Consider the following 17,408-nt stretch of genomic DNA (forward strand, 5'->3'; position numbering starts at 1 on the left):
ACAACAGCCACCGACACCAAGATCGTCTCCGTTCGTGTGAACAATCACTCATTAGCGCAAAACATTGACACGAACTTCCGGTCAAAGACAAAGTCAAAGAAAATCAAGACAGATTTTCATAGTTGTTTTTGATTTCAGAGTCACTGTTTTCCTACTCTTTAGGCATTAATAAAGAGAAGACACAAAATCAAGTTTCTGATCCCAGTTTTATTCAACTAGGTGAGGAATCCTTCTGTAGTTCAAAAACCTAATTAATACATCTGTTAAAAACTTTATGTTTCTTATATTTCTGCATCCTGTCACCAGGGACCACAGCAGCAGAATCCTCCTGGAGTCATTCTACTGGAAACAACCATTTCCAAACCCTGAGCCCAAAGGACTGTAAGCATTAACATCTATGTCCATGAAGGATTCTCTCCAGACTGCTCAGATTGCTGTGTCTGAAGTCAAAAATTAAACATCAGCTTTAAAGAATCCAGTAGCCAAGACAAAGAGAGAGAAAAAAAGTAAAACAGATCATTATACAAATCAAACATTAATGATGCTGCCAGTTGTTTTAATAAGCTGGACATCTATTCCGCTATTTAAACTTTTTCTACAAAAAAAAAAAAAAAACACACACACGAATAAAAGTTAAAAACAGAAATATGACAGCCTGATGTCAGACACAAATAATAAGTCGTCATTTTATATCAAATTATTTGAGAGTAATACCTGTTGCTTCAACTGTCTGAGCAGTGGCTGACTGGTTTTTGGGTCTCCTGAGTCAGGAGAACAGTGAGAGCTCTTCGTTTTTTCATATCACCTCAGTTGTACAAAGGGTCAGCGGCGCCCTCTGCTGGACATCAGCGGTACCGGAGAGCCGCCGCTCAAATCCTGCATTTGTGGGAGGGTTTGGACCTGCGTTCCAGAAAACTAACAAAAACACAACTGAAAGAGGAATCACAAGCTAAATCTGCTTAGTAATTTTACCAGCTGAAAGTATTTCTATTCAACAGTTTTTGTTTTTTTCCATAATGTCTTTGTGTGAACATGAGCTGAGAAACAAAGAAGAGTTGGATGGAGTTTATGGCATCAAACTGGACTGATCCAAAAACTTCATTTTACCCTCAGAAAAACACATACATGTCAATAACAAAAAAAAAAAAAAAAAAAAAAAAACTCAGGTGTTTTCCACATTTTTGTGCTATCTTAATAACAAACATTCAACATTTACTGTGAATTACAGGTAAACAAAACAGCCAAATAGATTACAAATGTATTCAGTTACTTTAAAAAACAGTCAGCAGAGACTGACTGTTAACCTAAAGCTGACTACACAATTAAAAAATGTCTCTAAAGATGTAGACACCTGTATCTTAACAACTAAATAAACCTAATTTTAACTTTTTTTTTTTTTTTTTTTTTTTGTCAATGGCGTTTTATTTTGGCAACAAATAACTGAGATTTAGCACTACTATAATTACAAAGCAATGTAAAGTTTAACAAAGGTAACAGAGGAATGTGACTAAAAGAATCTGTTGAGACAAAGTGTCAAGGCTACATGTGCCAAATTACAGATCATCCACGTCTTTCAGTATTTTAATAAACAGAGAAACATTTCAGTGAAAAACCAAATAACTTAACACAGACTGGATACTCTTATAAAGACATGCATAATAATAATAATAATAATAATAATAATAATAATAATTTCAACTGTTGTATGTCAGTGGCATTGGACATTTAATGCTGGTCACAGGTATTTAATAAAGCCTTGATAGTGACTAAAAAGTAAATATTTTTGCAGTAACTTTAAAAACTCAACTCAAAAACAAATGTTAAACAAAACCAAAGTCTGCAGAGTCTAAACCTGCCAAACTACAGCTGTCTGTCGAACTGAAACATGACTCAAAATACTTTCATAATAGAAACTCTTAGATATGAAAAACTAAATAAATCAAGCTAGAACCATTTTTTCCTCAGATATGTGTTCTACTTTGGTTACAAATGGCTGAAGTTAAACGCTACTGTCATCATAAAGTCAGATAAATGTAGCGAACAGAGGAAACCAACAAGAATTTAGGAGCAGGAGGAATAAAACCGTTACAGCAAACATTTTCAAGTGTTCATGGTGCTCTTTTATTTTACTTCAACACATATTGTTTAAAACTTTCTTCAAGAAAATGTTATTATAACAAAGCAGCAAAAACAACAGCCTGGAAAGTCTGAAGGTTTCTTCTTCTTCCAGTCCGTCCTGACAAATGTTCAGTCACATGTGACGGTAGGAAGTTTGATCTGCAGCTCTTTGACCAGTCCAAACCAGTCCAAACCAGTCCAAACCAGTCCAAACCACTCTAAACCAGTCCAAACCAGTCTAAACCAGTCCAAACCACTCTAAACCAGTCCAAACCAGTCCAAACCAGTCCAAACCAGTCCAAACCACTCTAAACCAGTCCAAACCAGTCCAAACCAGTCCAAACCAGTCCAAACCACTCTAAACCAGTCCAAACCAGTCCAAACCACTCTAAACCAGTCCAAACCAGTCCAAACCACTCTAAACCAGTCCAAACCAGTCTAAACCAGTCAAAACCAATCTAAACTAGTGTGAACCAGTCTAAATCAGTCCAAACTGGCCTAAACCAGTTTGAACCAGTCCAAACAACTCCAAGACAGTCTCTAAACCGTTCAAACCAATCCAAACCAGCCCAAACTAGTTCAAACCAGTCTAAATTAGTCCAAACTATTCTAAACCAGCCTAAACCAATCCAAACCAGGCTAAACCAGTCTAAAACCAGTCTAAACCAATTTGAACCAGTCCAATCCAGTCCAACCAGTCTAAAACCAGTCCAAACCAGTCCAAACCCTTGTCATGGGTCAAAGGGTTCACCAGGTGGATGACGCTGTGGCACAAACCCAAACCCAAAGTGGCTCCGCCTCCTCAGTCCTCATGCTGCCAGGACAAACGCTGTGCATGCACACATTTAGTCTTTGTATAAAATATTCAAAGTAAAAACTGTACACCAGTGCAAAGACTCATGGGAAATGAGCGAGTGCACCGGTCGATCAAACAGACGGCAGACAAACAGGAAGGCACAAACCCAGCAGGAGGACGGGTTTGAAACCCACAGTCCAGTTCAGTCCAACCCAAAGGCAGCAGTGACCGCCCGGCCTGTGTGGACTGTGTTCACACTGCAGCCGCTCTGCTGCCGTCTCCTCTGAACACACTTTACAGCAGGGCTCTCAAACATGCGGCCCGGGGTCTAAATGCAGCCCGCCAAAGGTTCCAATCCGGCCCGTGGGATGAATTTGCAAAGTGCAAAAATTCCACAGATTCCTTGTAGTTCAGGTTTCACACACAGACCAGGATGATCCACAGTCAAACATCCGACAAAAAAGAATGAGTCCATCTTTTATTCTGGGTTTGAGGTGAAAAAATATTACATTATATCTATAAATAATGACAACTTCCATTTTTTGTCTTTTGTTTTAGTGCAAAAATAGCATTAAATTATGAAAATATTTAAATTTACAAACTCTCCTGTAACAATAAAATGTGAATAACCTGAACAAATATGACCAACCTGAAATGTCTAAAGAAAATTCAGTCCAGTTTGAACTCTTTTCTTCCTGTTGAAGTTGAAGCATAATGTTTTTAATATTGCACTTATTTTTCTGAAGAATTTTCAGTTTTTTCAGGTTTTTTCATACCTTTTTTTTTTTTTGGATAGTTTATAACGTAAATATTTTCATAATTTAATGGGGTTTTTCTGCACTAAAACAAAGACAAAAAATATGGAGTAGTCATTATTTCTAGGTATTCTGCTTTTATTTCACTGGTCTAACCACTGCAGCTCAAATGGGCTGAATGTGGAACCTGAAAAAAGAGGAGTTGAGAGCCCTGCCTTACGTTGTATCGTCAGCTGCAGTTCTTCTGTGGCCACTAGATGGACCAAACTAAAATATATTTGTCAATTAAAGTAAGTGTTAAAGCCAGGTTTATGGTTTGTTTTACATTAAGTTCAGCTCTAATAAGTTTTTCTGGTGTGAACCTGAGTGTAAATCATTTACTCATTGAGTATGTTACTAAAATGGCCCAAAAGAAACATAGACAAAGTATCGCATGCACAATGACAAAAACATGAACATGTTCGAACCTCATGTGATCAAGAGAAAATCAGAATTTTGAAATTGAAAAGAAATGAAAAAGGGACTTTCAGTATGAACAGAGTTGTTAAGTAACTGCAAAGAGAAATAATGTAATAAACATTCACGCTCAAAGAGTTCAGTCCAGCAACAGACAAGTACAGTGTAATTACAAAAAAAAAACACTCAAAAATGCATTTTTGTGATGACAAAACATCCCCGAAATATTAATTAAACTAACCTAATTAGCACTGAACGCAGCAGTGATGATATATTAGCTCTCAAATAAATACCACACAGACACAATAGTAAATAAATATGAAATTCAAGGTTATTAGTTGCAAAGTAACACCGACTGAAAGTGGATTCAGACAGATGTGTGATCATGTGCAGCCAAATCACAGGCTCACCTCAAACACAGCTTCACTCAAACAGACTTTAAACACATTTTTCATGTTCTTTCTGTCTGAACTCTAAGCCTCTGCAGTGTAAATGACATTTATCAGTTATTTTTTGAACATTTATGGTTGTTTTTCCACCCTCTGTACACTGTCTGATATCAAACAGACAAAACTAATGTTCAGGTTTGATGACATCTTGTCTGAACCCCAACTGGGACCTTTCCCTAACCCTAACCGTGTTGTTCTTGTTTCTACATTTATTACAAATCCAGCTGTGATTTTGTTCACTTTAATATCATGTCAACAGCTGATCAGGGTGGATGACATACAGGATACATACAGAATCTCCATTCTCCACAGTGCATTTGGACATTTTTCAGGTGGAATTAAGTCGGTGAAAAGTGTCGGCTGGTCGTGTTTCCTAGTTCTAGTTCTAAGTCTCGAGTTCATACATGCAGCGCAGACACACCCCTTCAGATCCAGTCACTCAGTCAGTCAGATAAGGCTTGTTCATGTGCTGTTCTGTTGTTCTCTGCTAAAAGCAAAAAAAAAAAAATTTAAGTCGCATTGAAATGACTCAAACATTGAAGTAGGCACACATCCAAGATATGAGGATGTTATTTAGGAAGTCCGGTGTATAGGGGGTCACTGGAATAAGGATTAGTAATTCAAGGAAACAGATACACTCACCATTTAGTTATACTGAAAGGGAGTGTTCCTACTGTCAAATTAAATGTATCCAGCTGATGTTGTGGGGCGTTAACTGCAGACTCCATATAAACTCAACAGAACAGCACAGCAGTCACATCCAACCCAGTAGGAGCTTCTAGTAGAAAACATTACATAAAAACATGAAATCATAAAGTCATGGACGACAGAAACCAGAATGCTGTTACTGAGGACTTTCTGCAGCACTGTTTTAAACAACAATCAACCAAAAAGTAAAAGAGAAACAGTCCCAAAGCGCTTGCACACATCAGTCAAAGGTATTGTTGTTTGTGTTGTTGGCAGCAGGTCTGCAGCCGGCTGGCCCCGCCCCTTCCTCCTCTCAGGGGGTGGGTCTACACATTGATGGCGTGGGCGTGCTTCTTGCACAGAGGTTTGTCTTTCTTGGAGTAGAAAGGTTGGCCTTCCAGGTTCACATGGCAGACCTGCAGGAACACACCAACGATATCAGAGACACAGGACTGAGACACGTGAAACATGCTGTAAATGTTCGGTTTGGACGAATAATGAAGCGTCAAACGTGGATCTAACTGCAATGATAGTTCCACATTTTCTTGACTGTATGACCAGTTGGTCACAGACTTGTACCTCTGCCCTAAGGCCTCTAGAGCCACTGTGTAAGTATTCTGTCCAGATCCATGACAAGAAAAGGCCAGCATTCCATCACTGCTCAGTTTGGTCCAAATATAAGATCTTAAGCTTCGAAAATGTCATCATGTAAACAAATGTGTGTCTGCTGTTTAAGGTGATCCATAATTCTGCTGCTCGTCCCTTCAAAAGGTTTATTTCTTTGAGTTCTGGAAAAATATCTCAAACTACTCAATCAACAACACGTGGCGAGCGCAGGATTCCAAGACACAAAACTGCATTTGCAAATTCAGTGTTCTCATGTGTGTCCATGTGACAGCGGATCACATGACCAACAGAACTACCAACAATTCCAAACTAACTCACATTCTCCTGCATGGTGAAAAAACAGCTACTGTCAAACCAAACCTGTAGAGCTAATGGAATGTGATGTAAACATGTTCAGAGTGTGTGTGACGGACTGCAGTGGGACAGAAGAGGGAACGGTTGGATGGGAAGGAATATTTTATACAGATGGTGTTAGAAATATGCTTTTTTTACTGTTCTTTACTGTTTTAGTTTTAATTAATGTCTGTTTTTTTAATGCTAACATCAGCCTGCCCAGAGACTACAGGTGGAAAGGAGCACTAGTGCGAAAACCTGGAACACTACATCTCTTCTTTTTAAGGTTAATGTATAATGTGCATTGCCCCTGTCTAAATAAATAAATAAATAAATAAAATGAAAATGAAAAAGATTACTGTGGATCAGACCGGTTGCACTGGGACCAGCCTGTGTCAATCAGGAACCAGTCACCAACTGGAGAAGCTAATGCTAATGCTAATGCTAATGCTAATTCATACCAAACACGTGAAGACCTAGAATAGATGTTGCACAGACTAAACCAGGGCTGTCAAACTCATTTTAATTCACTTCCACATTCAGCCCAATATGATCTCAAGTGGACTGAGTCAGTAAAATAATAACAGTGAAAAAAGTTAAATTAAATTATGATAATGTTAACATCTACAAAAATCTGAATAACATGAACAACTGGAAACGTCTTAAGAAAAAAAGTGCAATTTTAACAATATTCTGCCTCAGATTATCAGTTTATCATTTACACATGTGCATTACAACTTACATTACAATTACAAATACACAAAACATTTAATAACAGGCAGAATATTGGTAAAACTGCATTTACTTATCTTAAGACATTTCCGGTTTTTCACATTTTTTGTAAAATAACAGTTTTTAATATAAACATTTTCAGGTAATTTTACTTTTTTTACACTAAAACAAAGATAAAATGTGCTGTTTTCATTATCTATAGGTTTAATATGATAGTATTTGACTGGTCTGACCTACTTGAAATCTAATTGGTCTGTATGTGGAATCTGAATTAAAATGATTTTGACATCCTCGCCTGTTCATATCTTCAGTGTCATTTTTGTATTTCACAGATCCACCCTATGGGCCAGACTGGATCCTTTGGCGGACCAGATTTGGCCCCTGAGCCACATGTTTGACACCTGTGGACTAAATAATGACACTTTCTCACAATTAAAGATAATGTGTCAAATCATGGGGTTTTCAAGGAGTCAAACTCAAGAAGGTTTTACAAAGACAGTGTATCCTATAGGGCCACTGACTATAAGAGCTGCAGCTATCGATTATTTTTGTGATCGATTAATCTATCGATATCTTCTTTGATTCCATTAAATGATTATTTGAGTACGGCAAAAAAATTAGTAAAAGTGTGAACAGACATGTCTGAAAATGACAAACAACTTGTCCTTTATTCCAGAATCAGCTGAACCAACATCCACAAAAAGTATAAAAGTAAAAGGAGATATAAAAATATCTATATAGAAAAAACAACAACAAGTCCTGTCTTTAAACAGTTTGTGCACTGCAGTCTTCAACACATTTAGACCCAACCTATAACAACTGAACATAGAACTAACACACATTTGTGTTGATCCTGGCGTCAAGCGCTTCACAATAAGTGTCCGTATGAAACACAACAGTGGAACCAACGTTTAGTGAGAGCGAAAGTAATTTTTAATTGATTTGAGTTAATTAATCGATTAATAATTCCAGCTTTAGGTTTAACCACCAACAGCGATCATCAGTTTGAGCCCCAACAGGACAAAGTGGACTCTTCTATTTAAATGGAACATTGGTCATAAGGTATTTTACTTATGATGTCTTCTGCTTCTTATTGGGCACTGACAGGAACACATATACGGTTAAAAATGTTCACAGAAATGTTGGAATTGAGGCTAAAAACTTCACATATAACCATCTCACCCCAAATGATCCAGATGACAGAGCCTCAACTCCAACAAAACTAAAGTGGGATCGCTTAAAAAGCCATCAGGTCGTCTAAGATGACCAAATGTAACCTTTCAGTAGTTTCACTGGGTACAACAACAGCGTATCGAGTCATTTGAAGACACTGAAAGGCATTAGAAATTCCACTGGTGAAAGAAAGGGTCTGTGCAATGACTGAAAGTGCATCCTATGAATGTACGCTTAGCAGATGGGGGGGGGTAATTATATACTACCTGTTCCTGTATGGAGAAACATATTAAGTTTGCCATGTACCAAGCCTTTGAAAAGTCCAATAAAAATTGGAATTCCAGAAAAAAAGACATCAAGTCTTACCGTACTTTCCGGGCTGTAAGCCACACCTGACTATAAGCCGCAGGTGTCCACGTTGTAACATGAGATATTTCCACAGAAAGATGGTAAACAGAAAGATTATCTAAATATTTATTTCCATACTTTAAGTGCTTTTTTCCAAACAGTGTCTGTAACATGTCAGTCAAACGTCAGGAACAGGCTGGTTCATAAACCCACAACAGTCACTGGTCTGTGTCTTCCTCTTCTTCTGCTCATTAAACCACTGCAGTCGTCTTCTTCAGTGTTCTTCAGTTGAACATCCTCAAAGGCTCCGTCACACTCCTTCTACGTCTTTCTTCCATTGTCTCTTCCGTGCTGCAGCTCTACTTCCTTCTTTACAGACACATCGATTGGTTTGAACTTCAAAGCTGCATCATATGCATTTCTTCGTGTGTTTTCCATGATGAGGGTTTGTGCATGACACGCAAAATGACTGTAAAGTTAAAGCTGCAGGAGACTTTCATGACCAGTTTTTCATCCAATCTGTCCGTCCTCAGTCATGTCCTCAGTTTCATGAATCTGTTCGTCTGTCTGTCATTCCTCAGCTGAATCTCTTGCATTACGGTGAACAGTTTCTTAGTTCCATCCACCACAAACAAACCATGTGTTTACAGTCAGAGCTGGAGGGAACTGGACATCTGAGGAGTTTTGTCACAACGTGCATTGTGGGAAGTGAAGGCTCGCACAGCCGCCGGCAGCAGCAGCTGCTACAGACACGACATGGAAACGGCAGGAGCTTCCCTCCTTCTGTGCATATTCCTCCAGCTGTTTCTGCGTTTCAGCCGTTTCTGTGTTGTGTTTGTTTCATCCATATAACATCATATGGTTGCGCTGCTGCTGCCGCTGCAGGCGGCTGAGTGAACCTCCCTTTCCCTCAATGCACATCGCGACAAAATTCCGAAGATGCCCGAGTTCCCTCCCGGCTCAGTTTGTAAACACATGGTTTGTTTGTGGTGGATGGAACTAAGAAACTGTTCACCGTAATGCAAGAGATTCAGCTGAGGAATGACAGACAGACGAACAGATTCATGAAACTGAGGACATGACTGAGGACGGACAGATCTGAGGAAAAACTGGTCATGAAAGTCTCCTGCACCTTTAAGCTTAAAACTTCTCCTCTTCATCACCTCTTCCATCTGTCTGTCTCACTTTTGTGCTTCCTCTAGAGCGCCCCCTGGAGGCCGTTAGCCCGTATAAATCTATACTTGAGCTGCATCGTTGGATAAGCCGCAGGGTTCAAAGAGTGAGAAAAATGTAGTGGCTTATAGTCCGGAAAGTACGGTACTTATCAAAAACACCAGAGTTCTGTCAAAGTTACAAAGGGAGATATGTTCTGTGTGTGTTTCTGTTCTTACCGCACAGACGAAGCAGGTGTCGTGCCAGGTGTGACCCAGAGCCTCGATGAACTTATCACCAGCTTCTACTGGGAAATCACAGCCGTGACACTTAGTGCTGAACAGTGCAACGTAATCTAATGGACACAGAGACAGAGATGGGAGTCACACATGCACCATGTCCTCAGCTCAGTCTGACCTTCGGCCTAAACAGGGACACGCTGCCGTCGTACCTTTCTCACAGTAGGGCTCTCCGTCCTCCATGTGGAAGAGGCTGTTTCCAAAGGCTTTACCACAGGCTGCACACACGAAGCAGGTGGTATGCCACGTCTGCCGCAGAGCATGCATCACCTCCTGGAACACACAACATCCACAGTTCACACCAGTGGATCACACCTGGGTGGAAATCAACCTCTGGGCCTGAAAAATGAAGTAGTGACTCCAAAACAAAATCAAACTCCAAAGACCCCGTGAACATGTTTACAGCCCAGTACAGTTATGGCACAGGTGTCAAACGTGCGGCCCAGGGGCCAAAACCAGCCCGCCGAAGTTTCCAATCTGGCCCGCAGGGTGAATTTGCAAAGTACGAGTTAGGGCATCGAACTCAAAAAAAAAAATCATAATAACCTATAAATAATGACAACACCATTTTTTTCTCTTTGATTTAGTGCAAAAAACATTAAATTATGAAAATGTTTACATTAGGAAACTATCCTTTAACAATAAAATGTGAATAACCTGAACAAATATGAACAACCTGAAATGTCTAAAGAAAATTCAGCGCAATTTTACCAATATTTTGCCTGTTACTAAATGTTTGGTGCCTTTGTAGATCTGATCTGTAATGCACGTGTATAAATGATAAGTCAAGGCAGAATATTGATAAAATTGTACTTACATTTCTTAACAAATGTAATTTTTCAGGTTATTCCCATCCTTTTTGTTTGGATAGTTTGTAAATGTAAATATTGGAATAACTGAATGTTATTTTTTGCGCTAAAACAGTTTGGAGTTGTCATTATTTATTGCCTATCATGCTGTTATTGTACTGGTCCAGCCCACTTCTGATTACATTGGGCTGAATGTGGCCCCCGGAAGAAAAGGAGTTTGACAGGCCTGAGTTCTGGGATCATATATGACAACAGCACTTATCAGAACCTATTCTCAACTCTTAATCTTGTCTCATTTGCTAAAAGATGATGCACTTCTCAGAACCAGAACCACTCCTAGGCCTTGCTGTGCACTTAGCACTTTTCATATGTTGGTAGTACACAGTGACCCACCCCCATGATCTTGGTGTTGCAGCGAGCGCAGGTCGGGGCGAAGAACTCCTCGTAGCAGTTCTCACAGTAAACATTATTCTGTTCTTCCACAAAGCTGACGTCGGCCAGAGACATGTGGCAGTAGTGGCAGTTAAACTCCTCTGGGTGCCAGGACCGGCCCAGGGCCACCAGGAAGGGGCCCCTGAGGACATTCAAACACATGTTATTACTTAGAATAAAGCACTAAAGTCCTTTTAAGGTAGGGAAGTTAAAGGAACTATATGACAGATTTGAAATTTGAGTTTTTTCCTTCTTTGTGCCAGTTGTTTTTTTGATGTTAGACATCTGTTTACGTCCAATGGTCTCCATTTATTACACTCATGATAACATCCACAATACACTGATTTCTATGTAAAGGACTGTGCTTCAGGTCCTTCTAGGTTTCTCTTCATTTGTTGGACATTGTACAACAGGACTGCAAACTCTTGCCGACTAGTTGACAAATAATGGATGGCAAAATTAGGTGAAATGTTTATTTTATCGCTGATTGCAACTTTAGAATAGGGATGTAACCATATGAAAATTTCACATCATGGTTATTGTGACCAAAATTATCACGGTTGTCATTATTATCGCGGTATTGTTGAAATTGTGCTCAAAATGTTCAAAAAGTACTAATACACACACTGAAATAATTTAACCAAGTTATATTTTGAAAAAAAAAAAAAATAATAATAATAATAATTGGCACAATGTCCCTTCTGTGTCAGAAACATTCAAATATTAACCCTTAGTGGTCTGAGCCTATTTTGTCCATTTTTCAGTCCTTTTGATTTTACCTTTATATACTATATAAACAAATGTTTACTATACCCATGTTTGGGATCTGTTTTTTCAGCACAACTTCATTTATATCATCTGTCTATTATTTTTTCCACTTTAACCTACTATAAAAACACAAAAGGCCAGAAAACACAAAAAATATATAAAATCTGATTTGAAAAAAGTATATAATTTATTGTATAAATAACACACAGATGCTAATGAACCTTTTCAAAGACTTTAAAAGTGAATATTGGTTCCAAATATTAGGTATAGAAAATGAAAATTGTAATAAATTAAAACTATACTCAAATATTTGACATAAAAGCAGATCTTTACGTAGGCGTTTTCTCTGGAAAAGTGCGGTAATCAAACATGGTTATCATGATAATTAGAATTTAAACAGTAATACTGTTGGCAATTTTACCGCGGTTTATCGTTTCACCGGTAATCGTTACATCCCTACTTTAGAATATTCAGCAGTTTGTTTAACAAACTTGGTTATGCATTCTAATTGTTGTGCACAAAGTGTTCTTATTAAAGAAAAGAAACTGTATCTTATTGCTGAAATAAACAGAAATAAGCCATTGTTTTTTGTGTTTTCTTTCAGTTCAAAATCTGACTCGTTGACTAGGCGTTACAGTAGTCGATGACTTGTCGATTATTGAAATAGTCATTTGTTGCAGTCCTACACTGTGCAACACACGAGACAAAAAATACAAACCATCAAATTCAGACCAACACAACACAGATTCCAACACAAACTTCCTACGAGTACGCAAATATGTGTGACTCTTATATGATGAAACTAAGGTTGTTCTTGTATCATTGACCTGTTGCTGCAGTATTTACCTGTACAACCATGTCATCCATCACATTTTCCAAAGACAACAGACATATATGAGCAGATAATGAACAGATGGAACATACCTTATGATGTTGTTGCAGGATGCACACAGAGGCGTACGACTACCGGCTGCAAACCTCTCCGCCCTCTGAGCTACACCTCTGGCCACAGGAGGGAATGGGGCGGGGCTGGGGGTGATGGGCGCCGGGCTTGGTGTAATAGAGGCGGGGCTGGGAGCTGGAGGTCCGGCGGGGGAAGGGTTGGGGATGTATGCAGGTGGGGGGGGTGCAGCCTGAGGTAACGGCTGAATTTTAATGGTGGTGGTGGTCATCTTACTGGGGTCAAATTTATCGGCAAAGTTGGTGTCGGTCACCCATGGAGGCCTGTTGGAGGACGGAGCAGCACCTAGAGGTGGGGCTGGAGCTGCAGCGGGAGGGCAAGGCTGAGGAGGGACAGGGGCGGGGGCAGGAGCAGGGGCAGGGGCAGGGGCTGGAGCTGGAGCTGGGGGTGGGGGTGGGGGTGGGTAAAAAGACTGATCAGGCAAATAAATATCACTCTGGGACAAGGGTATCAAACCCTCAGCCACATTAAAACATTGGTTAAAAAGTGTAAATGTGCTGATTTCAGTTAAAGTCAAGTAAACTTTGAAGTGAAATGTTTAGCAAAGTCTCTTTTCAAGCAAAGACAGAAGATTTGCACAAATGCATAAAAAGTGTTTTAACAGACTCGTTCACTTTCTGATGTAAACTGTTGAGTAAAACTATTCAGTTAAAACAAGTGTTCAGAGAACACAAACCTCCTCCTTCACCCTGAACATGTGTGGATGGACTATTTCTGTTTAAATCCAACAGTTTCCAGGTTGTTCCATACACAGAAACAGTTGAATCTGGTCCCAGTCATGTGTCTGTCCAATTAGATTTAATTCACATCAATATTAGCTGAGTTCTAATTTTAAATGTGTGGGAAATGGGATTTTCAGTGTTCAGTGTAAATGTCCACAGAGTCCACATTCCACAGTGGATGTGGACAATTTAGTTCCACATACAAGAGATTGTTCTAAGCTACAGGTGGATCCAACTGGAGGAGAATCAGAGTCGTTTTGAATTTTGGATGAATTTTGGAAAATGTCTCAATGATGACAGATGGAAAACTGTAGATGTTGTGACCTTGCTGTGACCTTGAACTTTGTCCTACTGGGACCAAAATGGACTGGGTTGGTCCCAGGGCCTAGGCCTATCTGTGGGGAAGATCTGGGAAAGATGGGTGGAAGAGTTTTACACTGAAGTTGCAAACAAACAAACATGCAAACAAACATGCAAACAAACAAACAAACAAACATGCAAACAAACAAACAAACATGCAAACAAACAAACACACAAACACACAAACACACAAAGCAAAGTGATCACAATACCTCCTGGTGGAGGGAATAAAGCAGGAACACAAATTTGCACTTGGAAGTTAAAAAGAACTGTAATATAAAAGGTCTATAAAGCACTAGTTCTTTTACTTACATGAACAAAAGATTAGCCCTTGGAGTGAAGGGTAAACAAAGAAATGCACTAAAAGTTCAGAACACATGTGTACATATGTTTACCAGCTGCTGTTTTCATGTGTAGGTTAAATATCACAAATGTCGGAAACAAAAAATTAAACATATTGCAGTAATTTGAGAGTTTAAAAAAAGTTGTATCAGTCACTGTGTACAGACCAAAAGTGGGCTGTGGGGCATTTAGGTTTGAGAGCCCTGGTACAGGCTCTGCACGTGCACAGACTGCCTAAAAACACATCTGAAATGGCAAAAAGCGGTTGTGTGAATACATGAAAACAGGTTTGTTTGGGTTGAAATGTACGGTGAAATTCAGAGGCACAGTTCACACATACTCGAGTACAAGAACAGTCGTAAAAGTAGAGGTAGTGATTCAAGTTCTGTACTCAAGTAGAACTACCAAAGTGCAATATCTGAACTGTACTGAAAGAGTAAAAAGTATGTGCACATTTTCTGTGTTGTTTCTGTATGTATGCTTATTATTTTTTAAATTTAGCCTTTATTTAACCAGATTAAGTCCCACTGAGAATGAGATCTCTTTTACAAGGGTGACCTGGCCAACAGGTCAGCAGCACACACCATACCATAATAAAAACAGGACCAATGGCCCTGTCGCTTACCCGCCAAATTAAAAGTTTTGGGAAATGTAACCAGATCCATTTATTCTCCCCCAGTTCTGTGTATTTATTCTATTACAGAAATAGTCCATGTTTTGCTCATATTCAATCAGATCTGGAAAAAATTCAAATTCACACTTGATATCATTGATACTGATTTATTGGATCAATCCACTTCCTATCTGTTATAGTGGGAAAATTTTTCGGATCCAAATAATGTCAATCCCTTGTGTTGACATCATCATACAGAAGCTGTAGACCAAGTCTGAAGTCAATCAGAACTGGAGTTTCAGAGAAGAAGACGATTGACATGTTTTCCCCATAAGAGCCCATGTGAAATTTTGCGTCAGTTCCAGATCCAGAAGAAGATCCTGATCAGCATGTGGACATTATGTTTGGCTCATCTCCCCATCAGGGCTGGACTGGAGACATTTACACTGGAGATCATTTAGATTTACTGAGTTATTGCATCCATCCACTTCCTATCGCTTATAATGGGGACATTTTTCAAAGTGGCACCAAATCCAGAATCAGATCCAGATCCAAATAATTTCACTAACTTTTGCTGACATCATCATAAAGAAGCTGTATACAAAGTTTGAAGTCAATCGGAACTGTAGTTTTGGAGAAGAAGACGAGTGAAAGTTTTGTAACAGACGACAGACGACAGACGCCGCATGACGACAACAGCTGACAGCCTGTCGGCCGGTAAACTAACTAGCAAACCTGCTCTAAAAACTAATTAAAATGAACTGAATTAGAGAAAAAAAAGTCAAAACTAAATAAAACTAAACTAGAATGACAAATCCTAAACTGTTAGAACCTTGGTGTGTACCTTCTGTAGATGAACACAAACGTCTGTCGTGTAGATTTTCTAACTCAGGTGTTTTTTCTCACCTGGTTGGGAGGGGTAGATACAGGCGGTGCTGACCACCTTTGGGGGGGCGGTGCCCATCGGGATCTGAATGGAGCTCTGCTGAGTGGGCGGGGCATGCTGAATGGGTAGCTGCTGGTACTGCTGGGGCATTGGCTGGTACTGCTGCGGGGGCGGGCCTTGTGGAGCCTGGTACATAGGAGCAGGCTGAGCGTATTGGCTAGAGGGAGGAAAAGACTGATTATAATGGCCACTGAAATATTTACAGGCTGATGCTAGTCTTGGCTAAAGTACTTCATTGTACATGTTAGCAGCACAAATACTTACCTGGATCACTGACAAGTGATTTTGCCATTTCCAGGTAAAAATGTTTGCACATGAGCATTAAACTTTGTTTTTTACTGCAGAGTAAGGGTGGGGGTCATGAAGTTCAGCACTATTAAAAGTGCAGGAGACTTTATGTGACCAGTTTTTCATCAGTTCTGTCCATCCTCAGTCATATCCTCAGTTTCATGAATCTGTTCGTCAGTCTGTCATTCCTCAGCTGAATCTCTTGCATTACGGTGAACAGTTTCTTAGTTCCATCCACCACAAACAAACCATGTGTTTACAAACAGAGCCAGGAGGGAACTGGGCATCGGAGGAATTTTGTTGCGACATGCATTATGGTGCAGGCGGCTGCATGACCATATGATATTGTATGGATGAACCAAACACGTCTGACACGCAGAAACAGCTGGAGTATGGAATACGCAGGGAGGGAAGGGAGCTCCTGCCGTTTCTGCGTCGTATCTTTAGCTGCTGCTGTCAGGAGGCTGTGCAAACCTCCGTTTCCCATAATGCACATCGCAACAAAATTCCTCAGATGCCCGAGTTCTGCCCGGCTCTGAACGTAAACACACATTTTGTTTCTGGTGGATGGAACTAAGAAACTGTTCACCGTAATGCAAGAGATTCAGGTGAGTAATGACAGACAGACGAACAGACTGATGAAACTGAGGACATGACTGAGGATGGACAGATCTGAGGAAAAATTGGTCACAAAAGTCTCCTGCAGCTTTAAGTATCCAAAGAGTAGGACTTATGTGGTGTTTTACAGAATTTGATAGCGACATGAAATGAAGACCAAAAGGTCTGACAGCAGCCATGTTCTGTATCAAACACATTTTAAGAGTGAAAAAAGAATATGCAAATTTCCATCAGCTGATCTGGAACAAATAAAAGCTATGAAGTTTCATCTAAATAAATAGAGTAGAAGAAGAGCATTCAGTTGCTTTTTCACCTTTAAAATGGTTGTAAAGGGTTTTCACAGACGTCATCAGTCCACAGGAACTCATCAATGACCTGAAATGTTTTAGAGCTTTAGGAGAATATTGGGGAGGATGCTGAAGAAATGTTGATTTGAAAATTAACTGTGGGTTATGTCCGAAATTGTTTGAAAAATGTGTTTTCATCTGTGATTAAATACATTAACTTGTTTTTTGTCAATAAAAAGCATTGTTGTGTAAATATTTCAAGTTTTATCTTTTTCATTTTGATGCTTCCATCAAAACCTTTTTTTTTTTTTTTGCAGTACTGTGGATGCAGGATCCA

The 17,408-nt window shown here is 39.5% G+C and overlaps 1 protein-coding gene across 4 annotated transcripts in view; it reads right to left on the bottom strand.

The window, feature by feature from the left end:
* Positions 1-4,801: 4,801 nt before the first annotated feature.
* The window catches only part of ldb3a (LIM domain binding 3a), a 111,234-nt gene continuing 98,627 nt past the window's right edge, over positions 4,802-17,408 (bottom strand). For all 4 annotated transcript variants that reach the window (XM_030155909.1, XM_030155908.1, XM_030155910.1 and 1 more), the window contains 6 exons: positions 15,839-16,035; positions 12,859-13,276; positions 11,128-11,308; positions 10,078-10,198; positions 9,866-9,981; positions 4,802-5,677 (listed from right to left, as the gene is read on the bottom strand). In XM_030155909.1, the coding sequence (XP_030011769.1) occupies positions 5,588-5,677; positions 9,866-9,981; positions 10,078-10,198; positions 11,128-11,308; positions 12,859-13,276; positions 15,839-16,035 (1,123 nt within the window). In that variant the 3' untranslated portion in view covers positions 4,802-5,587. The remainder of the gene's footprint in view (positions 5,678-9,865; positions 9,982-10,077; positions 10,199-11,127; positions 11,309-12,858; positions 13,277-15,838; positions 16,036-17,408) is intronic.

Source organism: Sphaeramia orbicularis, chromosome 15, assembly GCF_902148855.1.
Source record: "Sphaeramia orbicularis chromosome 15, fSphaOr1.1, whole genome shotgun sequence".
Taxonomy (NCBI): Eukaryota; Metazoa; Chordata; class Actinopteri; order Kurtiformes; family Apogonidae; genus Sphaeramia; species Sphaeramia orbicularis.